We start from the raw sequence: 25899 nt of genomic DNA on the forward strand, positions 1-25899 counted from the left end.
ACAATTTAGTCCCTATTGCACAAAACACAAAATACACAAAATTTCCCTATACTTATGTTGGGCCAAATTTTACCCACTCTCAAACAAGTCCATATATTTAATTTATTTCACATTTTAGTCCCTCAAATTATTATTTTTGCAATTAAGTCCTAATTACTCAAAATCATCAAAAATTCCAATACAAAACATGTTAATCTAAAACATATCTTCCACTTTTCATCACCAAACAACAAAAATCACAAACTATAAACAATGGCACAACTCAAAATATTCATCAAAATCAAAAATCAAAGCTTGGGTTTTGTAGTACTCAAAGCAACGATCTCAAAAACGTAGAAATTATCAAAAGCCGAACAAAAACGAACCTTGATTTAGCTTGAATATTGGTTGAACCCTAGCTTGCTTTCTTTTCTTTTTATTTTGTTTTGTTTCGGCAATGAAGAACAATCATAACACATATATCCACTTTATTTTATGTTTTATAATATATATGTTCTATTATAATAGTTTATAATATTAGTTTACAAAAATAACCTTAGTTAATTTATATCAAAACCTTTTAATATAAACCAGCTACCGTCCACCTAATAATTTATGGGCTATTTACCTCTTAAAGGCTTCTATTTTAAAAGCCAAGTGCAAATTAGCCCCTTTTAGAAATAACTACCTAATTTTCACTTTACACGATTAAGTCCTTTTATTTAATCGGACACCTAAACGATAAAATTAAATCACGAAATTTTCACAGACATAAATTCACACAGAATAAACACTGAAAATAATTTTAAAATATTTTTCTAACTCAGATTCGTGGTCCCAAAACCACCATTCTGATTAGGGTCTAAATCGGGTTATTACAGTATCAGCTACCACATAGGTATCACACGTACCTGTACTCTCCTGTATTTATTTCACCTCTTTGTTCAATACGTTAATCCATCCAGAAATCTTTCAATACTCAAGGAACTCGCACACTTAGTGCAAAAATGATTAGCCGAAGCTATAATGATATCACACACTCAGTGCCATCACATTAAACTGAAACTATCTCAGTATCGCACGCTTAGTGCCACATATAACCGAAGCTATTCCAATTCGTACACTAAGTGCTATATATAGCCGAAGCTTTCTCGAAACGCACACCAAGTGCCAACATAGTTGATTCATTTTCGTACACAACCATCATCTCATTTATATAATTTATGCAATATTAAAGCATTAAAAAATAATTGTAACAATGTCTATCACGTACGAACCTATCTCGGACGAAAAAACGACGAAACTAGTCGATTAGTCGAGTACCTTGTTCTTGCCTCGATCTAACTCTGGGTTCCTCTTATCTTGATCTATATTATAACAAATTCAACTCATTTAATCACATAATCTTTCAATTTAGTCCACAAACACGTATTTGGGCATTTTTACACTTTAGCCCATTAAGTTACACATTTCTTACAAATTAGTCTGTATTTCACAAATACACAAAATTCATGAAATTTCTTTAAACCCAAGCCTAGCCGAATTCTCTATGGGTCCCTAGCAGCCCATATTTTCATTTATTTTACAATTTAACCCCTCAATTTACACTTTTCACAATTTAATCCTATTTAGACATTTTCACTCAAAATCACTTTACAAAACATATTAATCTATCAACAAGCTTTCTAAATTCATCATTAAACATCTAAGAACACATTAATTCGTCAATAGAAGCTTTAAAAATCATCAACACTATCAAAAATTAGGGTATAGACTAGCTAGTACTCAAAGCAATGATCATAAAAACATAGAAATCATCAAAAACTGAATAAAAATCACATACCAATTTGAGCTCACAAGTGTCGAACCTTCAAAGCCCTAACTATGGTATTCTTTCTTCTCATTTTCAGCTAAATAAGATGATAATAAAGCCAAATTAGTGATTTATTTTATTAATTATAACTAATATGCCATTTTACAATTTTAACCTTAATGAAACCTTTATAAAATCATCTAATATATGTCCATTTATGACCATTCCCACTATCAATGGTCTAATATCAACATAAGGACCTTTCATTAAATAAGTCATAGAAATTAGACACCTTTATTAAATAGAATACAACTTTTTCATTTTACTTGATTTAGTCCTTTTCTCAAAATTGAGCTATTAAACGATAAAATTAGCTCATGAAATTTTCACATATATATAATCACATGCTATGAACACCAAAAAGAATATTAAAATAATTTTCTGAGTTCGGATTTGTGGTCCCAAATAGAGGTGTTCATGGGCCGGGTCGGGCCGGGTTCGGGTTGGGCTCAACTAAAAAATCGTGCCTATTTATTGGGCTCGGGCGGGCCCAAAAATGGGCCTAAAATTTTCCCAAGCCCAATCAGGATAAAAATACTAAAACTGTAGGGCCGGCCTACCGTCAGATAAATTTTTATATTATTTTTTATTATTTTTAAATATATATAATACATCAAAATACTAAAATATCAAAATAAATATTTCCCAACAAATTGAAAATAAATTTTGAAAAATATGTAGACTTAAATAACACTAAGATAATGCAACTTAAGAAGCAAATGCTTCTAAAATAATAAAAAATTAACAAATGCCTTTAAAATAATAAGAAAATTAACAATAAAATAAATTTTATACAATATCCAAACAATAACAACAAAATAATAGCAACATAATAGTATGGTATCAAAATATGGAGAAAACAACAAGAAAATAACATTCAAAAATAAAAAAAATATGCAGATTTTTTTTGTCCTTTAGTGAATTCGGGTCGACCCCGGGCTAAAAATACCTTACACGAGGCCTGGCCCATTTTTTAGACGGGCCTTATTTTTTTGTCCAAGCCTATTTTTCGGGCCTATATTTTTGTCCAAACCCTCCCACATTTCGGGTGGGTCTTCGGGCTTGGCCGGGCCGGGTAGCCTGGCCCATACGCACCTCTAGTCCCAAAACACTGTTCCAATTTAAGCTAAAATCGGGATGTTACAGTGTGACCCAAGTCAAAGAGTTACACAGGCATAGACATGGGCTAGGACATGGTCGTGTGCCCCTATTTTGAATGTTACACGGCCTGAGTCACGGGCGTGTGCCTCAGTCGTGTGAGTCACACAGCCTGGTCACATGGCTGTGTAACCCCTGTAATGTGAATTTTTCTAACTTTTTCTTTAATGTTTTAAATGTTTTCTATAACAGCCTGATTTTGGGCCTAGTCAGAACAGTGGTTTTGAGACCCTAAATTTGACAAGAAAAATTTATTTTTATTATATTTGTATGGTCTACAAGTTCATGAAATGATTTCGTGAAAATTTTGTTTGAAAATTTTGACGTTTGGGCACTCAATTTGGTCAAAAGGACTAAATTGTAAAAAGTTTAAAACTTGAGTTCTACATGTTAGAGGTATCCAATTGTTATGAAACTTTAAATTAGAGGTCCTTATATGGTAATTATACCATTCGATAATTTTATGGACAAAAATGGACATGGTTAGGTAAAATTTCAAATAAAGGCAATAAGGGCATTTTGGTCATTTGGTAAATAAATGAATTAAAAAGGGAAAATAAGCCAAAATTGTTGATCTCCTACCTCCAGTCGAAAATACCTTGGAATCCATGGCTAGGGTTTTTTTCAAGCTTTCCAAGCTCTATAGTAAGTCCGCTCTTGCCCCGTTTTTAATGATTTTCACGTTTTTGAGATCCTTGGAGCATGATCTACCTAGTTCTAGCCTTATTTTGAGTTAGGGTTCAAGATTAAAAATTTACCCATGTGTAACAGGCATGTATTTTTATGTCTAATGGTAGATTATGCATGTTTTAGGTTAGAGAAACAACTTTTACAAAGCGATTTTCGGTGAAAATGTCAAATAGGACCATTTTGTGAAAAAGTATAAAAGTGTTGTAAAAGTGTGATTAAATGAGAAATGTGGGTTGCTATAGTTATGAAAATGGTTCAGCTAGGCTTAAAGAACAAAGAAATTGGATGAAAATCGTTTTGCGAGCCTAGGGGCAAAAGTGTAAATATGTAAAAGTTTAGGGGCAAAAATGTAATTTTTCCATAATGTGATTTTTGGGTCACATTGAGTAATGTGACTAATAAAAAGTTAAATGTGATGTTATAGATCAATGAAAATGAGATTCGGGCCTAGAATAAGGGAAAACAAGTAATTGACGGCTAGATCCCTTTTTGCTATTTTGGTGTCGAGATAAGTTCATACGTAAATAATGCAACTTCACATTATGTATTTAACATTTTGATATTTCATGAGTGGTGTATGTGCTCCTATGAAATTTAATAATGATGATTTGATGAAGTTTCGATGAATGAGAAATCCCTATTGAACTTTAGGGATGGATAAGATACAAATATCACGATGGTAAGATTATTGAGATTCCGTATAAGACCATATCCAGGATATGGCCTAGGTATGTGATATCGTATAAGACCATGTCAGGAACATGGCATCGATATGATATTTCATGTAAGACCACATCGGGGATGTGGCATTGATACAGTAATATATATGTATGTATGAGATTTCCAAGTATCCATTGATATTCCGAGTGATTCAACGGTATGTTCAAAACGAAAAGTATGTGCTATATACGAGTGATATAGGTATATAAATAGAACTCATGTGAAGTGAAATCGATATGTGATGAGTTCTCGGTATGAATGTGTAAGCATAAATTATGTTTGTGAGATATTGATAACTATTTGATTATTGTTTTACACCTTTCATGAAGGGATGCATGGTAAGATTTCAAATGGTCATATGTTAGGCTTATGAGCCTAAATAGGTTGTGAAATGGTATAATGTATATACGTAAATTTGTGACTCATTAGACATGGGCAAAAGAAAAGACAAGCGTAATTGTCGACTTAAGTCATTATGAATACATCGAGTTACATGAGTTATGGATAAATGAAATATTGTTAAGCTATTTGTTAAGATTATGATTACTTGTAAATGATGTGCATGTTGCAAAGAAAATTAAAGTAATTTTTTAAATAAAGTGACAAATTTTGATGGGGAGGTTGTGGTTGCTAGTCTAATACTAAGACATGCAATTAGTGTTTGTCAAATAAAAGAATAAATGTTAGGAATGAGTATGTGGTAATCATGAGACTTAATGTAAATTGTAACTATAATATTCTTATAGATCGGTGAAATAAATAAGTACTGATATTTGTTCATTATTTGCATATGAACTTACTAAGCTTATTAGCTTACTCCCTTTCTTTTTCCATCTCTTATAGGTTAATTTAGCAAGCTCGGGTTGGAGACTGCCGGAGATGCCATCACTCTATCAAGCTATCAGTACGGGTATAGTTGAATTCAAGTAGTTGAATCTATGGCATGTATAGGGACCTTGTCTTTTGAGTAATGCTGACATTGTTCATGTGGCCAAATGTGTTGGCCTAGAATAACTTGTAGTTCAATTTGTATAGGGCCATGAGATGTGGCTCATGTTGATCATTGGGTTGTAAACCTAATTGTTTATGGATGCATGTGTCGAAGTCATAGTGATGTGAATGTTTAATGATGATGGATGATATGATATGGTACGTAAGTACAAAGAATGAATGATGACAACCTGGTATGGCTATGATCACGGTTTAAATGTGTGAATTGAGGATAGATTAATAATAATATTAATTGGATATGAAATTGGTGTGGAATGCCTTAAATAAGCTTCTTAATTTGAGCATGAGAAATGATGACATTGCATGGGCATGAATTAGTTCTTAATTAGAATGAATGATTGTCACAAATGTGATATGTTGCATGCCACCAAAAGTGTATGTGTGAGTGAGCATTTAAGAATGACAAATGGCTTGGAAAATAGCCTTATAATTGTCCACACGGATAGACACACAGGCATGTGTCTCGGCCATTTGTAACACACAGTCAGCCCCATAGGCGTGTAGTCTAGCCGTTTGTCCCCTTCACCCTAATAAATGCAAAACAAAATGCCTAGTAATAAACACACGGGCAGAGACACGGCCATGTGTCTCAGCCGTGTGGAGGACACGGCTTTAGGACATGGGCATGTGTCTTGGCTGTGTGTCCATAATTTGGTGATGACATCATAAACAGAGAGTTACACAGGTTGAGGACACGAGCGTGTCCCAAGCCACACGGGTGTGTATAACCACACAGCCTACCCACACAGGCATGTAAGTCCTATTTTGTAGAAAAATTTTCTAAGTGAGATGAAAGTTCCGGAAGTCCTTGGTTTAGTCCCGACCATTTCCAATGTACGTTTTGGGCCTCGTCAGCCCATATAAGGGACTTTAAGCACATGAATGGAAAGTTTCAAATTTGGATGGATATTCATGACTTGATCTTGTATGGTTGTGCGAGTTTAAGTCCGATAATGCCTCGTACCCTGTTTCGGCGTCAGATACGGGTAAGGGGTGTTACATTTTTTATTTAGTCCTGAATCATTTCTAAAGTGTTTCTAAGGCCTCTAGGGCTTGAAAAAGAGATAATATATATGTGTATGAATGAATTATACTCTGATTAATGAAATGTTTGGAAATGAATGTTTAAAGTTACGTTTTCAAAGTAATGCTCCATAACCCTATTCTGGTGACGGATACGGGTTAGGGGTGTTACAAACATGATACAAGCAAGTCACAAGATATCATTTACCATCTAGAAGATAAGGTTTATAAATTCACATCACTTCCTTATCCTTGTCGACTTAGCTTGTCCAAACGTCAGAGTCTCCTTTGTTCACAGTTAAGCATGAAAACCATTTATCAGTTAAACCAAAGGTGTTCAACCCTTACAACTCAGAATTCATCATAATATAAAAGCTTTTAAGCGTTCTTACTCTACTTCTTTCTTCAATCCACGAGTTTATAAAGGTTAAGAAGTTTATCAATTCCTTAATTTTTCTACTATCAAATTTCCATGCTCACGACTGCTACGACATACAGAGCTTCCTTCAACTACACCCTCTTCTCCTTCAAAGTAACTGAAAAAGATGATTTTATGGAGAGGAAAATGTGTAAACATAATTGAGAAATTTGGTCTCCATACACTCCTATATATATACACCTTTAGCATGACTTTCACCGTCCTTATCTACCATTCATCCTTAATCATTTTGTCTTCCAATTTGGGACAAGTCAGTTCCATCCTAACCGAACAAGAATTGAGATCCAACTAATCAAAATTAGACCATTTAAATTTTTGAATTCCCCGGTAAAATCTGACAATTTACTAATCCTTTCAATTTAATCCTAACTCTATCTAAATTTTGAGTCAATAAGATACTCGGGTGTTATACGGGATTTGAACTCTGAAGACTAGGAGGTTCCAAAGGAGGCACAGTAAGGGTGGAGGTTGAGGAGCCGTAGGATTAGCTCACATAAATTGAGTAAACCATAAATTCATCATTTGGAATAAGGCACCATGATCCTCACTTCCAGGCGTCTGTGAAATAGCTAAGCTATGACTTGCTCCCTATTCAGAAGTCAAAACATTAGTGTCTACCTCATCAAGTACGGCGCTATTAGACTCAACTGACATTGTATATCTATATGAAAAATAGAGTCAGATCAGATCAGAAAGCATCACACTATCAAGTTATTATGGCATGTATTTCTAGACTTAATATACGCTATGTTAAGTCCTAGAATAAACTGAACTTAGCTCTTATACCATAAAATGTAACTCCCTAAGCCTGTCTCAATTACCGGGACTAAGCTACAAAATGTTACAGTATAAAACGAAATAGTTATAGACCTTTAACAGATACTTCAAATCAAAAATCATTATCTATCATAATATAAGTCATTCAGAACAAATTTAAACCCTTCCTGGTCCTTTGTGAGCTCAAAAGTTTACCCGAAATCAAACAAAGACTAAATTGCAAAGTTTGAAAAATATAGGGTCGACATCATGACAAGATTTTCTCCATGTCGGGACATCGCCAAATAGTATGTCACATCACGATGTCAGACCACTTGACATTGGGACATCACAAGCTATTGATCAACATTGCGGTGAGGGAAAATCAACATCGGGATGAAAAACTTATTTATGGCAAAATTTGACCATTTGGTACTTGCTTCAAACCAACCATCCAAATAGGCCAAAGAATTTTTTTGACCTCATTTAAACTTGTTCAAAACATATCAATTCCAAGCCAAAACATAACATATAATCATCAAAATCAATATGTCACATTTGGCACTAATTCATTACAAGGATACTTGAATAAATACAAGTCATTCCACCTATTTAAACCATTTCTCATTACTTATCCATTCCATACAACAAGTTGATTAAAGCATTCCCAACTCATTATAATTGTCACCTATTTATGCATAGCAATATACCAAAACTATGAACATGAGCAAATCAACATTTTCATAAGTTACCATATGTGGTCAAAATCAACTATATCACAAAATATAATTAACATTACAAACAACTTGACACTCCTAAGTACATGCCACATATAATCAAGTTCAAATAATCAAAAGTCTAGTGAATCAAGATATGGATAGTGTGTGCTCCTCAAGGATCTAATCAACATGTCCCGTAAGTCAAAATTTCAGGAAAAGGAAAAACAATAGGGTAAGCATTACAGAATGTTTAGTAAGCTTATATGCATATAAATAGCTAACTTACCTCATATAACAAGTACATAAGCTAAACTAACGTGTATAACCAAATTTTACCTAATCTATTAAAACATAATCACGACAAGGTGTAACACCCCCTACCCGAGTCCGAGCTCGGGACTGGGCACAAGGCATTACCATACTTAATCACATGCATACAATCATTTTCGAGTCACCAAGACTTGATCAAATGCAAAGCTCTTTTGAACTTTGTTTAAACTCCTTAATGTGGACCTACAAGGCCTCAAACTTTCATTGAAAACCATTTGGAACCAACTCAGGTCATTAAACCGATTTAATAAAAAAATGACTCTTGAAACAGAACACATGCTCGTGTGGAAGGGCAACACGCCCGTGTGGTCCTTATAACATGGCCGTCCTGATGGTTCGTGTGACACACACAGCCTAAGCATCTAGGGACACGCCTATGTCCCATACCCGTGTGAATTAAATTCTAAATTCGAATCTATAGGGGTTTTCACATGGCCTAACACATGCCCGTGTCTGTGGCCCGTGTCCCTCACACGGCCATGACATGCCCGTGTCCTAGTCTGTGTCTAAAAACCTTAACATTCTATTTCTGACGTCAGCATCCAAATTTCATGTGCAAGGGACACACGGCCGGACAACACGCTCATGGGGCTGGTCGTGTGTCATACACGACCTAGACACATGCCCGTGTGTCTATCCATGTAGACAATATAAGGCTATTTACCAAGCCTTTTTGCCACCCTGAAACACAATTTAATGCCAACCAACATATCAAGGTCTAACTAAATATGATTTCTCAACCAAACAACCATAGGTAAGGCCTACATACATTTCTTATATTCTACCATGCCAACAATTTCACATTCATGAAAGACTTTCTTGCATTCATATATAAACTTTCAATATTAGCCATTTTTCATGGCCTTATACATAGTGAATCAAATGCTAAAGTAAGCCAACACATTTGGCCAAATAACAATGACACAAAACTCAAAAGTCAAGGTCCTATACATGCCATAATCAAAATAAAAGATCTAACTATACCAAGTGCTTCGAATGATAGTGTGACTGGCTTCTTCGACGTAAGCAATGATCCTCGAGCTACTTTGACAGCACTATAAAAAAATGGAAAGGAAATAGGGTAAGCACAAAGATTAGTAAGTTGCATGAAAATAAACAACAACTACTTATCATAAACCAATATGCTCATAATCTTTCATAGTGTATTCAAGAATACCATAAATAAACGTAAGTACAACTTACTCATCACCATCCCATACAACTCATATAGCATACACTGAGCCCATATCTCATACATTTCAATTAGGTACCTATACCACTCATCACATAATCATAACTTTTCTCATTCCGATATAAATCATAACTCTTTTGTTGAACCATTTGGAATACTACCAGACACTCGGTAGCCCTAACATGGGTCAAGATGCTGACGCCATGTCCCAGACATGGTCTTACACTGGCTTTCATATAGTGAGGCCGATGCCATGTCCTAGACAGGTCTTACACTGGCTCTCATCTATGGGTGTCGATGCCATGTCCTAGATAGGTCTTACACTGACATACAACAAGCTGACGCCATGTCCTAGACAGGTCTTACACTAGCTTATCTATCTTGAGGCCGATGCATGTCCTAGACATGTCTTACACTAGCTCTCGTCTCAACGCCGATGCATGTCCTAGACATGTCTTACACTGGCTTAAATATCTCGAGGCTGATGCATGTCCCAGACATATCTTACACTGGCTCTCATATTGTGGCCGATGCATGTCCCAGACATGTCTTACACTAGAACACAAATCTCCCAATATCAAGGTACCAATATCCAAGTTTAGTCCAAATGTTCAACGAAAGTCCTTACTATGTTAGTTGCTCAACATGTATTCTCATACTCAAATCCAAAGCAATTTATGCCATATCAGTACAATTGCACATCATAAAGATATAGTTGCATTATTAACATACAACTTACCTCGGTAATCAAAATGTAGGTGACTAGTTAGTTTTAGTCTGCTAGTTTTACTTTTTCCCGGTCTAGGCTCGAATTGTGTAATTCTTGATCTAAAATGATAAAAATTCACAATTTTAATCATTTTATTGATCTAGGTACTCAATAATTCATAATTGGGAAAAATGACCATTTTTCACTAGACTTTCACAAAATGACCATTTTACCCCTAGACCCGAAAATTAATTTTTACCCCATTTTCTCATCAACCAAGCCTAGCCGAATACTTTTCATGCTAGGAGCAGCCTACAATTCTCATTATTTCACACATTTATCACCTATTTTACAACTTATGCAAAATGGTCCTTAGTTAGGGTTTCCATGAAAACTACTTCACAGAAGTTGTTTATTTCACAACTATAACTCATCCTCTTCCATAAAATTTCAGAAATCAACATGTCTACTATCATGGTAAAACCCTAGACTTTCAATCGTTTTGCAAAATAGCCCCCTTGTTAAAAAGCTCATGCTACAAGGACCTCAAAAGTACAAAAATATTCAAGAAAAACCCTCAAATCACTTACTTCCAAAGGCTTTAAGTTGCTGAAAATTTTTCAAGCTTTCATTCTATTTTCTTGGAGAAAAATCAGTGGAGAAGAAAGAGAGAGATGGAAAAAATGACAACTTTTACTATTTGTTTTATTTTATTCAATTTCAACACCTAATTTCACCAATTTTTTTACTTTTGACCACCTTTGTCTCCTATGGCCAACCATGCTATTCTAAAGGGTCTAATTGCCCTTTAAAGACCTCCAATTTAGGTTCTCTAGCAATTTGACACCCTTAGCTATCAAAATAGGACTTTTACACTTTATGCGATTTAGTTCTTTTTCACAAGTAAGCATGCAATCACTAAAATTACTTCACCAAATTTTTCATGCACTAATATAAACATGTTATAACTTAAAATTAACAATAAAATACTTTCTCCGACTTTAGATTAGTGGTCCCAAAACCACTGTTCAGACTAGGCCCAAAATTGGGCTGTTACACAAGGTGAGCGTGATTCATATTCAATTACATAATTATACTCAAACTTGTTATCAAGTCCTCTACTTTGCCACTTTTGATCATTTAGTACATTACATATTACTCAATTTCCACCTTTCGTATCTTGTAAGTTACCCAATGAACCATCATAAAAGAACTCAAATAAATTGGTACCAATCACATCTGATGTTTTTCCGAGCTAAATATATATATCCACAAGTGTCAGATAGCCAGTTTGGGCTAAAAATTTTATCGACACATCAAATAGCTTGGTCAAAGTTGCAATGTATAGGTCAGGTTACCCGTCCGAACTGAACCTTTCAACGACCCCAGGTTGCTCATTTGAGCTGAACATATACTAATGTCAGGTTACCCTTCTGGGCTAAACCTTATTGACACATCAAATAGCTTGTCCAAAGTTATCCATACATGTAAGGTTACCCATCCGAACTAAACCTATAAAACGACATCGAGTTACTTATCTGAGCTAAACCTATGTTGCATGTATCTTTAAGTTCACAACAAATGTTAGATCTCGAAATCATTGGAAACCAACCTATAACAATGTGTATGATACATTTGTGAAGTTTCATCAGGGTAATTTGCATCATGTAAGTTCATATTTACCTTTTTTCGATTTTGTCCAAATCTCACCATTTAGTACTAAATTACAAATAATTCAAAGTTCAAAAAAACATATATAGGTTCGAAATATAACATTCATAAGGATTTAAACATAATTACACCATATGAACTTACCTGGAAAAAACAGCAACCGGTAAGGTGTCAATGACTAATCCGTAATTTTCTCTTTTCCACAAATATTCTCCGATTGTTTTAAATCCCGATCTAAACCATAATCTAATTAAATTATCAATTCCAAACATCATTTAATAGCATTATGTATCTATATATCAGTTTAATTTCATTTATCAAATATTCTCTTAAGTTTTGTATTTTATTCAATTTAGTCCCTAAAACCAAAATTGCCCAAACTTTCAAATTTTGAGCTTCGATTTCAAAACCAATCTCAATTTCATCCTTCTACGACTCTCTAATAACTATAATTACAGTGATTTCATGCTAATTTTGAATTATTCACACTTTAAACCCTTGTTTAAAATTAATAATTTTCACTTTACAAATTTGTCATTTTTCATATCTAAGCTCAAAATCTATCAATTTAGCATCAAAAGCTTCAAATTTAACAATGGAAATTTTATAAACTTTAACAGTTTTGCAAAATAGTCTTTGGGCTAGCTAAATCAAGCTCTTAAGATCTTTTATAAGAAATGGACTTGAAATCACTTACCAATTTGAAAAACAAAACTTGAAAAATTAAAAACCCTTATTTTCTCCCTTGTACGAAAATGGAGATGAAAATGGATGGAAGATGATGATTTTTTCTCTTAAAATTTAACTTATATAGTTAGATAAAAGTGTAAATATTGTGATCTTTTGGTTTAAATATTAATTAATCTATTATTAATCATGTTTAACCCTTTTATATGAATGACAACATCATCATCATCCACCACATATAACTAAACATTGGTCTAATTTCTTAATTGAACCATTGACCACTTAAAAATCTATAGCAATTAACTTTTACGGCTTTTATAATTTAGTCTTAGTACCCTAATTAAAAAACTGTTTAATAAAATTATTGGACTGAAAACCAATATAATACTAAAATAGACTCGTAAATATTAAATAACAATATTTACTGACTCGATCATCAAAAAATGGGGTTTCAAATTTATCGTTTTCAGTATCACTGAAAAACGGGTTGTTACAGTGAAGCTAAAATAAGGAATCATGGTATCTAATTATTTGGAATGAAATAAAATTAATTAATTAATTAAAATTACATATTCATTTTAATACAGTAAAGTCATAATGACTTGAACGAGATTAAAAATAAGTTAGTAATTAAGTTAAAAGCCCAAAATACATATATGGGCCTTAAAGTACCTAAGAAGGTCAAATATGGTCGGCTAACATATGGGAATATTGCTTTCTGCCCAAGCAAGCATGTAGGTGGCAACATTAGTCCTTCTAAGACTAGGTGTACAACCCACTGCTATTAAACTTGGCCTAGAACTTTTTATTTTATTGCTAATTCCAAATAAGTATAACGAGTTTATTCGAAATCGTTTTTCTTTACAAAGTTCTAATTTAGTACTTGCATTTGTGGTAGAAATGGTGCCCATACATCATGCGATCCATGAGTTAGAGAATGTGGAGAAGATCCGATTGGTCGAAAGCAAAGATTGAAATTATGTAAGAATTTGAAACCAATCTTGTAGAGTTATGTAAGGTCAAATTTAATTGGACTTTTCAACATTCTTCAACTAGATTTTGGGACTTTCCAACCACCTTTTAGAATGCATTTTACGCCTCAATCATATGTCTTTGAGTCTTTTTTACAACAATTTTTGAATCACTAGATTTACATATTTGTAGCTCGAGATAAGATTATTTTAGTAAAGAAAAGTATAATTTTCTATGGGAAGTTTGAGTTCAATTGCAAATCTACTTCTCCAACTTGTCAAAGTGGATCAATATAGAACCGAGTTCTAGATGATCGATGTTCTATTGGTCTTATCTATCCAAGTTAATCCTAGATGTAATAAAAATTTTAAAATTCTGCCACACACACCCTACAACATTTTTCCAACAAAAACCACGATTTTAACCATGCAAAAGCATAATATAACCATTAACACAAGCCTAAAACAGAATCTAGTTTAGAGATATAGTCAGTTGTTTAGTGTTTAAAAATTGGTTTAAAGATTGCACCCTTAAACTAAAAACCTTAAACTCTAAAGACATATTTTTCACAAATAACACAAGCCTTGAACAACCCTAAACTTTGCATATTATAAGCTTAATATTTCTATTACATAAGGTTGCCTAAAATGTAAACAATATCCATAAACTCTGAAACAATTTCTGCTCATATAACACAAGCCTTAAACCCTAAACCACATACATATTATAACCATCCATACTATGATGATTAAATAATCTTATTATATCCTTGTATACGTAAAAACATCATCATCAAAAACATGTATACCAATGAAAAAATATAACCATCATCATTCATTTCAAAATATAACCATAATTAATAAGTTGTTGACCATTGGCAACAATAGAAAAATATATCATTAAGTATATGCTATCCATAAATGCAACAATATAAAAAAAACCATAAAATGGTACAAGTTCTCCATTAATTTAGCAATTAAACTCCCAGGAGAAAACCGAACCATCATCATAAAAGAAACATTAACATTTAGTAAAATTTAAAATTTTCATCCATCAAAATAAATAGAAATAGCATCACAACACAATAATGTTCCTGAGACCATCCTGAAAAGTTTGACTGGAAGGGTAAGTCAAATGCTTCATGAAGTTTTTTATCTTTTTTAACTCAGGCCTTTTCTTCAGTAGCTTTAACCAATGCAACTATCCCAATATGTCGAAAATATCCCTTACCTCTAACTTGTAATTTAAACTAAACTTCTAACTCTTTGATGATGTCTGAGATGCAAGCCTCCCATTCTTTTTCTAACCCATTTTTTTCAACTACCGGGTTAATCTCCGAACGTGTTGCTAGAACATATAGGTTACCCTCAAGCCCAATGCTAGTTCCCTCTATCCCATGTGTGCTTTCAACGTGTCCAGGTAGCTGATATAGTTTGAGTGAAGGAGCCCTCATCCAATCCTCATATAAAAAATTTTCAGTAGCTTTATCAAATACATGGCTTGTTTTGGAGTTATACCTTAGAATGCTACATACATATCATGTCTATGAAAGTCATTCCTATTTGAATAGAACAATAACATGCTCTTAGCCCTCAAGATTCAATAGGAAATCCTTAAACAATGGCCTCTCAACCTTGACTTTAATCTAAACTCTCACAATGCCATCCTAACTAGAACTATCAAAATAATTAAAATCAATTAAGATTAAATGATGAAATAACTTACTTATTTTAAGAAGATTTTGCTTTATTCTTTGCTTAAAAAGAACATTATGGATTTGAACCTAAACATCAAAAGTCGAAAAGTCAATATCATCTAACTTATAATCCATGAACCACTCATTCAGAATCAAAGTACTATTCATAAATTACAATAGACTATTAAATAGAACATTCAATTTGTCTTTAACATTCTTGAATATAAACAGAAAAATATTATCCTAACTGATGTACTTCCATCAATTCTTCAAGGGTTATAATCCTTCAAGAATTCTTTGATCAGGGATGGGATGATCAATTAATACCTTTCCCATCAAAGAATATTTCTTAATCTTATATCAATTTTCATGCCCATGTTCAAGAGAAAGAAAAACTCATAATCTAGATTTAAGTCTACAGTAACCTTATGTTGAACGTTGGATGCATCATCTCCCACCATAATCAACTGAATGGAAAATTCTAAAAGATGAAATTATTAGTAAAAATTTCAAGATATTCAACAGAACCCATAAACATGCTTTTAATGACTAAACAAAGAACAAAGGGCATAAATATGCTTTTAATAATTAAACATGATTTTAAGAACTAATTGAGAACAAAAGTAATATAGAGATTTTAAAGTAATGTGAAAAAACTTTTAAGATAATCAAAGTAAATAAAAACAAATTAACATGCATAAACATGAACCAAATAACAAAGAGATAAATATGGAACATATAACTATTATGGAATACCATAGGTTTATCACAATCTGACTAGATTTCAAGACATACAACGAAAATTCAAACATCCTCAAACATAAAGCAAAGAAAAAAGGAATACCAAAAGTTAAATTTCTTCTATGTATGGTTCTTTAAACTCACATGTAGACTTCAATAGCAAAAGAAAGTGAATAGAGTTTATTCCAATTTAATTTTGTTTCATTCTTTTAAATCACTATTCAATTTACTCATTAATATGTGTCAGTTAAGAATAAATATTAACTATTATCAGATAGTATACACTATCCCTATTTATGATCTTCTAAATCCTTTCAATTTAATTACTGATACCCACTAAACCCATATTTCAAGGTCCATTAATAACTTCCCACTAGTCTAAATGGTATTCACCTTTTAGCTATAAATATGCTCTATAAACTAGGTTTGATTGTAGATAATGTATATATGGTATAGAAATCTAGCTATAATTGTAATCATATGGTATATGGTATATGGTATGATCATATATTATACAAATTTAAGGATAGATATCTAATATAGTTTATACATGTATTTTTAACATAAATTTAATTATATGATCATTAGTATAATATTGTTTAGGGTTTAGCATATAGTATGTGTTGATCATATAATGTATATTGTAATAATGTAGTATACTTTGATCATATAGTACAATATTATTATCATATAGTATGCTTGGATCACATAGTGTATATTGTAATCATATAGTATATGTAACATCCTCACAATCTTTATGTTGGTAATAACACAGTTTCGAGGCATTTATAGTAAATTATAAGATAAATAGTAAAGTATGGAATATTTATGCTTAAATTGAGTGTCTTTAAATGGTGTAATTAATGGTGGGAATAGTTGAGGAACTAGAGTGGTAATTATCTAACCATTAATTACATAATGTAGGAGGACTTGAGTGGATATTAACTCATGAGAATTGGAGAATTGTCATTTTACCATTGACAAATTAATTATTCAAAGTGTAACTATACCATTAATAAAATGGAATTAGTTTAAGAAAGAAATGGGAATTAAACCAATATAAAGCAAGAGAGTGAACCAATGTTTGATTAAAAATATAAATTAGTAGTAAGTGATGAGAATGAAGGAAAAATGACCTAGTTATGTTACTGTCAAAACAATGGTTAAGTGAAGAATTACAAGGTTAGTTGTCAAGTAATAAGCTACACGAAAATCCCACTATTTCTTCTTAGGATAGTCGATCACATTACTTGAATTAAAAGAAAGCTCATACACCAAGTTTTGCAAGGGCTACACTTATCCTCTTATTCTAAATCTTTCTTCTCTGGTTCTATTTGATTTCTTAAGTTTAATTACTATTTCATGTTGTTGAAGCTTTCAAGTTTTGATTTCAAGATAACCGCAAGTCACTCTCTCAAAGTTCAAACTTCTTCGATTTTAATTTTGTTCACTCATTCAAGTCCAAAATTGGATTTAGACTTCCACATCATTTTCAGTGTTCATCATAGTTTGAGATCAACCATTTTGTTGTCTATTCCAAATTCCAACCACCATTCTTTATTGTAAGCAATGACCAACCACCATCTCCCAAAACTTAAAATCACTTCGTCTTAACCTCTTTCATATTTTAATTAGTTTTTTTTTTAAATCACCCCTCCAAATTTATATATAAAAAAGGCACGACTTTTCAAATTTTTTTTGTCCAAATCTGTCACCCCAAACTTCTTGAGTTTTGATATGTCGTTGATCTTTGCCTACTCTCCCTAAGCCCTAATTTGAAACCCCAACACCACTGCCTTACCTAAAAACCAAACTTGTTTCTCTCATCTTTTCTTCCCCCCCCCCCCCCCCGGTGTTACCGTAGAGAATACTTTATTTGAAGATGGTTATGGTGCAAATACATTTCGTGCTTTTAACCCAACTCAAGCAGAAGAAACTTATTCAATGGTCACCGCTAACCGCTTTTGGTCCCAAATCTTTGGGGTTGCTTTTTCCAATAAACGTTGGTTACATTTCTTTATGTTATTTGTACCAATAACCGGTTTATAGATGAATGCTCTTGGAGTAGTCTGGCTCTGAACGTACGTGCCTATGACTTCATTTCCTAAGAAATCCGTGCAGTAGAAGATCCTGAATTTGAGACTGGAACTCTTCATTTTTATTGTTTAATTGTTGATTGTGTTGAGTTCTCATTTCTTTTGTTTGTTGTCATTTTCATTTTTTTTTTCATTAACGCTATGTTCGAAACAGTAATTTAAGGGGTATTTAGAGTTTTCATTGAATGGCAAATTGGAGGGGATTTTTTGAACTATTCTAGGACATTTCAGGATAATGCCCGAATGGTCCATTTTGTTGAATGGCCAAATCAAATAGTCGTGTCATTGTAGCACACAAAAATAAACCTGTCATGTTTTGGCTATTCCATTAAACCAAATGTGATACAAGTGCCACTCTTTCAATATAAATACAAAAATACAATAAAAAAAAAAACAAACAAACAAAATGAAGGTCCTTTCTTCAAAAGAAAAGATATATACAACCAAGGTCCTGTACTTGGATAGAAATTAGAATTGGGAATATAATAGCTGCTTCTGCTGTTATTAATTTTTCACTGAAAGGAAACGTGGTGAAATGGATAAATCTTGTGAAGTAGAAAACTCGTTGCAACTGCAGATCTTCTTACCAAAAAATAAACAAAAAAAACAAAGTAATTTCTTTTCCCTTTGTATTGAAGGGGCACTAAGCCCAAAATTCCTAAATTGTTCTGTCATCTTATGATACAAAAGATGAATTTTTTTTTTTTAAATAGTGTACATCGATGGAGTTTTGAAAAGAATGATAAAAGAATCCTATATCATCTTTTCTATTCACACTAAAAGAATGAACTAACTGAATGTGGTTTTCACTATGGTATATATGTTAGCAACAAGCTGTCCTACATAGCCTCTTCATAATGGGAAGGACTGCCTTTTGGAAGGGATGCTTCTCTGCAGTAACTTCTCTTTCATCCCCACGGGTAAACTTTGGGTTCTCATATCTTCACTACCACCTGCTGGTATGCCAACTTTTGGACTTGGGCTACAACTCGACTGAGGAGAACAGTATGTTTTCAAATAGCTTGTACTTCTTGGAGACAAGTTCACTTGCTCCAGAGCCCGGAATTGGAGTCCCGAGGGGTAGTCCCTAACACAACCAATCCGTGGTCCTGCTCCTGTTGTCCACTTGCACGACAACTGCTTCCCTAATTGATATGACTTCATTCCCTTTTTAGAGTTGATCCTTTGAAGTATTGATTCTTTAGGGACGTCTTCTACCCCCGTTTCATCCATCCTTTCATAATCATCTCCCAAGGGGGAATCCATCGGATTTTCATTGCAACTCGGCATATCAGCACCATGGTCATCTTTTGACATCTCAAACAATTCTGTTCTTTTCGGTATTTCAAGATCAGTCAATTTTCTGCTAAGACTGATGAGCCTCCTTGACTTGGGGCGTCCAACAGCTGCACTAATTTCTTGTTCCTCTGAATTAATTACCTCCTCAATTGAATCTTTTACATTCATCTCTTCCACCTCTAAGCTAAAGTCCTCTTCAGATGAATTGCATCTAAGATGGTTAATGCTTCTTCGTTTGCCAGCCAAGTTTGCTTCCTCATCCACCGGAGTCATCTGAATGTAACAAAACAAGCATTGTAAAAATATTAATTTCAATTGCAAAACGAAAATATACACATGCTTAAAAGTGTAGAGCACATTTTTTGTTCTTCATTTTATTTTTACCTTCACATCTGTAAGATCGATGTTGTTCTCCCTTAGAAATGAAATGAAGTCATTAAAATTTTCTTCTGTAGGACGGTAGTGACCACTGTGAGGCCAAACTGCCTGTTAAACAGAGGTATAGCAATAATGGTTAAGAGACTGTTTTGGAACATAAAGACTATCAATCAATGAAAAACAAAAGGATCCGAAAGATAATATGCAAGGCTCTACCTTAAGGACACCATTATCAACAATTAATCTTCCAGCAGCAATAGTGACACCTCCAGCCAAGAAGCTAGAATGTTGAAATGTACCCTTCTTCTTCACGCCAACATATAAGACTTTGGATGTGCTAAGGACAAAAATCCACTTGGTGTCATCAGTTTCTTCAGTCGTGTGGAGAAGCTTCCCTGTTTGCCTGTACATGAACTTTCCATCGACCACAACAACTTCGTACGGCATTCTTTCCATCTGTATAGTGGATAATTGTTTCAATAACAGTTCGAATATAAATTCAGATAAAGTAGGATGAAAATAAACAAATAAATACACACCGGACCAAGATATTTGATGCACTGCTGTTGAAGCTTTGATCTAGGACATTTTTCGAGATTTACTTCTTTCCCTTCTCCAATATCCAGCCTGCATTTCCAAAACAAGTCCATCAATTTTCAGCTTTAAACTCTTGAACCAAGGATCAGAATCTCTTACTCTAACAAACCAAAATGCTCAGTTAAAGAAAATTACCAATAAAAGAAGGGTTCTAGACTCTGAGAATGGAGCCATTGATTATAATAAAAGTGTAGATTGTGTCCATAGCGATGCCTTGGATCTATCTGCACAATACATGAAACTATAATCAGCAACAAATAAGATGAACCATAAACTAATCTCGTTTTTATTGCAATCAACTTACTGCTTCAAGCCAGTGTTGCAAAGCAAGCTTTTGAGCTTTATCGTTCTTTGATAAACCTTTTCCAACCTTGGCAGCTCGAGTTCTTGCCCTTGACCAACGCGAAATTGCAGTCTCATGTTTATCTATATCGAAGAATGATACAGAACTCCTCTTGAGTTCAGCAAAATCTAAGAGCTTCCACCTACAATACAACAAATGATATCATTAGAAAAATAAAGAAACAAATAAAAATTTTGTGTTGCAAGGTAATATAGAACATACAAATATAATACACACCAACTCTGCTCAACGAGTACTGCACAATCAGCTAGTTTTCTTCGTGTTCTAAAGCTCTTGTACACCTTCTGCAATCTTATTGCCGCCTCATGTTGTGGATTGCTGGGATCTAATACCGGTGATGTGGATTGAATATCCATTGCTTCTCTCTTTGAACTGACATGTTTAATGTGCAAATCCTCGAGTTTATCCGATGAAGAAGACGACCTGAGTGAAAGCATCCTCTCGAAATCGCTCCCCTTAAAGCTTATAGATCCCTCCAATATCATCTTTCCAGAACCTACTGATTTTAAAATGGTGGGCTCAGAATCTGAAGTTTTGAAACTGATAGATCTAACAGGTGTTTTCACTCCATCATTTCCAAAACTTATGGATTTCACAGTGACAGATTCTAAAGCATTCTCCAAATCACTGCATTTAGCAAATGGGTAGGACAAAGCAGCACCCATCCGACAACAAGGATTTCTGTGAATCAAAAATGAATTGGTTAACCCTTTCCCAGTGCTAATATATCAATTTATCAATGTTACCAAATAAAGCATAACAAGATAAGATGGTCAAAACAAACAGATTTTAAACTCCAAAAACTCTTCTACCTTACTAGAAATAGAATCAAAAGCATTTCACTTTTTCACATTCTCTACCAAATAAAGAATCCCTTATCAAAATCCTCCAATACTAGGTTCTGGATCTGCCAAAAAAGCAATATTCTTGGAATCCCCACTTAATACGATAGGATCATGATCAAAAGAAGAACAAACTAATAATACCCATTTCATCAAAATCCAAAACAAAACGAATATAGCAAAAGCAACATAAAGCAGTGGAGGTTAGAGGGAAACATTACTTGAATAGTTAAACAGGCAAGAATAGGGGTTGCTATCCTGGGATTTTCGACTTCAGTTTGAGTTTGAGTTTTTTTTTTGTCTCTCTCTCTCTGAAAACAAAAACACTTGGTTTTTTATGCTAGAATGAAGATGGTACCATTGCTAACCTCCACCTTCGATGGCTTATATTCAATAATTTTACGAAGACAGAGAGCAAATTTAAATTGTAATTTACTCAAAATCAAAACAGCGTTGTCTTATATTTCTATTCTAACCACGTGGTTTGGAGTTTTGGACTATTTTTTCCTCAAGACCCTGTACCTGGAGGTGGGTCTCATTTCACTTTTTTCTTGTAATATTTCAAAAAAAGTTGACCAAGGATTATAAATAGTTATAGGGTAAACTATAAAAATAATTACTTTTATTTGTCTCAAGTTATATTTTAGTCATTTATGTTTGAAATGTTACGTTTTAGTCACTTATGTTATTATTTTGTTACGTAGTGATCACTCTTCTGTTAAGTTTCGTTATTTCCCTAACGGTAATACTACGTGGCAGTCTAACTAGATTTTAAATGCCAATTTGGATTTTCAAATGGGATAAGAATAGATTTTTAATTAAATAAATTTAATTAATTAAAAATTTTAAACCCTAAATATTAGTTGAAAAAACTATTCATCTCCTCTATTTTTGTTAGCTTTCTTTTTCATTTGACTAAAAAAAGTTATTATCATCAGAATTTTTTATTCACGTACAAAAACAAAAGAGGATTCAATGGAGGGTCCAGTATGTCTTCTTTACCGACAAATTTATGTTCTAAGACTTAAAATCAAGTGGTTTGTTTGTTCAATCCGATTTTTTTTTGTTTGTTTGTTTGTTCTAAGACAAATTTATGTCTTCTTCACATTCTTGAATAATTGGTTTCTCAATCCGACTTTTTCTTATCTGAATTGACTTGTTTATTCACAATCCCTTTGTGGATAGTCCACATTTTTCTTTCTTACTACTTATTTGTGCTGATATGGAACTAATATAAAAAAATTTACATTCTCAATCATCTGTTCTGCATCTGTTTTGGCTTTCTTTGATTAATTTAATTTTAGATGGAATTATTTCACTTATTTTGCTTTTCTTGTATGTGTGAAATCTTGTATGGAAACTCGTAATCTATCACTCTATCGTTTGTACTATCGTTGTTGTTGATATAGAATGGATTCAGGTTGCACATTTTTGCATGTAATTCCTTATGCAAATTACATTCGTAACCCAGAGGACGTATGAGTATATCTGTTAATACATACTTCATCCGACTAAATTATGCATTTGATTTACTATTATAATTACGTTCTTCAACTGGAGGAAGGATGACTATCCTTTGTAATATACATTAATGAAACTTTTTAATATCATACAGTTGTTATTAATACTCGGATTTATAACAAGCCATATGAAATGTTCATCCTCACACTAATATGTATAGATAAACTAAAAAATATATCTTGTGGAGCAAACTTATAGAGTAAAATTTTCATAAATTATGCGTGAGGTATTCATGGTAAAGACAACCACATGTGAAATTAAAATTGATTACTTTCATTTTGCAGAGCAAATCAGCAACCAGTTGAAGTAAAAAAAAATGTATAAATACAGGATCAAAGTAATGCAGTGCCTGTTTATTTCTTTCTCTTCTTTTTTCAATGCCAATTGAGTGAAAATAATTGTTAACTTTGAGACAAAAGATTTTGATTTTTCTAGCATGAAATTGCTCATATTATTTGGTAATTAATTTGAAATTTACTTGTTTGTTTTATATTTTGTTTACACCCATGATTTCTTCTTCGTCCTCTTCGACCCTGTTAGCTTCTTCTAACCAACTCTTAGTAGGAGTGGATCTACAACGCATAAGCAAAAAAGCATTTGTAGGTGGGACTGCAGCAGTTTGATCATCAACATGATCGAGGGAGCATTTACGAGCAATCACAATTCTTAATATCAATATGCAAGGATTGCAGATTTCAAAAACTTAATATCAATCAACATGATTTTGTTGCATGTCTAAAAGAACATTGAAATAAATAACTTATGGAATAGGGGTAAATTTGAGCAGAATATGACCAATTCTCAAAGAAAATTAAGGTGCACATAGCATAGAAGGGGAGACGCAGGGATAATACTACAGCTAAAAAGGGTGAATCAAACTAAAGCATGAAAATGATTTGTGGAACAAATTAGACACAAGGGATGTACAGTCCAGATCTAAAACTTGACTAAATCTACAGCACAAATCTCATGTCTCAGTGGAAGCAGTGAAACTGAGCCAAGACACCACTAAAACAATTGAGTTTTGACACCCTTTAGACCATTTCATGTAGGAAAGAAATGTCTCATTGTAATCACTTGCTTATTTGGACATTTTTTGTGCATCTTTCTCCAAACAAAACTCCTAACATTTGCAAGCATGTTTACCTTCTAGTTTGATGCAAAAACAATAACAAGCCAATTTAAAGAACTACAATCTCCTAATCATATATTTCATGTTGAGATCCATGTTGGGAATATCTTGAAAGTTAGATTACTAGAAAGAACAAAGATACAAACGTTGGACAAAGGAATTGAGTGGAACCAACCTGACATAATCAAACAAACTGCTAGAAATTTCAAACTATTCTAAATAACACAATATCAGAAAGCAACAAAGAAATAAGGCAAAAGGCAGCAATATGTAACTGTAAAAATTCAAAAACATACTTGATGATGTCTCCGGAACAGCTCTCTGTGATTGATACAATTGAAGCAAGGAACTTGATGTTTGACCTGATGCTTGAAGTCTCTGCTGCATATTTTGTTGTACTTGATTGGGTTGTTTTTGCAAACCCAACTGTTGTTGTAACTGAATAGGATGTTATTGCATCTAAGACATCAGTTGCTGCTGTTGTTGTGGCTGCTGGGATGTCTGTCCTCGTATTCATTAATAAGAAAGATTTTCATTTTCTAAATAAAGTATACAACCTGAATCCATTCTATATCAACAAAAACGATAGTACAAACGATAGAGTGATAGATTACGAGTTTCCATTCAAGATTTCGCACATACAAGAAAAGCAAAATAAGTGAAATAATTCCATCTAAACTGAAATTAATCAAAGAAAGCCAAAACAGATGCAGAATAGATGATTGAGAATGTAATTTTTTTTTATATTAGTTCCATATCAGCACAAAATTAGCAGTAAGAAAGAAAAATATGGAATACCCACAAAGGGATTATGAACAAACAAGCCGATTCAGATCAGAAAAAGTTGAATTGAGAAACCAATTATTCAAGAACGTGAAGAAGACATAAATTTGTCTTAGAACAAACAAACAAACAAACAAACAAAAATCGGATTGAACAAACAAATCACTTGATTTTAAGTCTTAGAACATAAATTTGTCAGTAAAGAAGATATACCTGGACCTTCCATTGAATCCTCTTTTGTTTTTGTACGTGAATAAAAAATTTTGATGATAATAGCCTTTTTTAGTCAAATGAAAAAGAAAGTTAAAAAAATAATTTTTTTAATTAATTAAATTTATTTAATTAAAAATCTATTCTCATCTCATTTGGAAATCCAAGTTGGCACTTAAAATGTAGTTGGACTGCCACGTAGGATTACCGTTAGGGAGATAACAGGACTTAACGGAAGAGTGATCACTTCGTAACAAAATAAAAAACATAAGTGACTAAAATGTAACCTGAGGCAAATAAAAGTGACTATT

At 33.1% G+C, this 25899-nt stretch overlaps 1 protein-coding gene across 1 annotated transcript; it reads right to left on the reverse strand.

Annotated features, from left to right (window-relative positions):
• Window positions 1-19058: 19058 nt before the first annotated feature.
• LOC108465096 (IQ domain-containing protein IQM2-like) lies at window positions 19059-22381 on the reverse strand. Its single transcript, XM_017765409.2, has 8 exons — window positions 22164-22381; window positions 21317-21781; window positions 21041-21221; window positions 20872-20960; window positions 20679-20766; window positions 20356-20595; window positions 20146-20247; window positions 19059-20034 (listed from the first exon to the last, which is right to left on the reverse strand). The coding sequence occupies exons 2-8, from the start codon at window positions 21763-21765 to the stop codon at window positions 19315-19317; spliced, it is 1869 nt and encodes a 622-aa protein (XP_017620898.1). The 5' UTR covers window positions 21766-21781; window positions 22164-22381; the 3' UTR covers window positions 19059-19314.
• Between the last annotated feature and the right edge of the window lie 3518 nt (window positions 22382-25899).

Source organism: Gossypium arboreum, chromosome 8 (assembly GCF_025698485.1).
Source record: "Gossypium arboreum isolate Shixiya-1 chromosome 8, ASM2569848v2, whole genome shotgun sequence".
In the NCBI taxonomy this organism is placed as follows: domain Eukaryota; kingdom Viridiplantae; phylum Streptophyta; class Magnoliopsida; order Malvales; family Malvaceae; genus Gossypium; species Gossypium arboreum.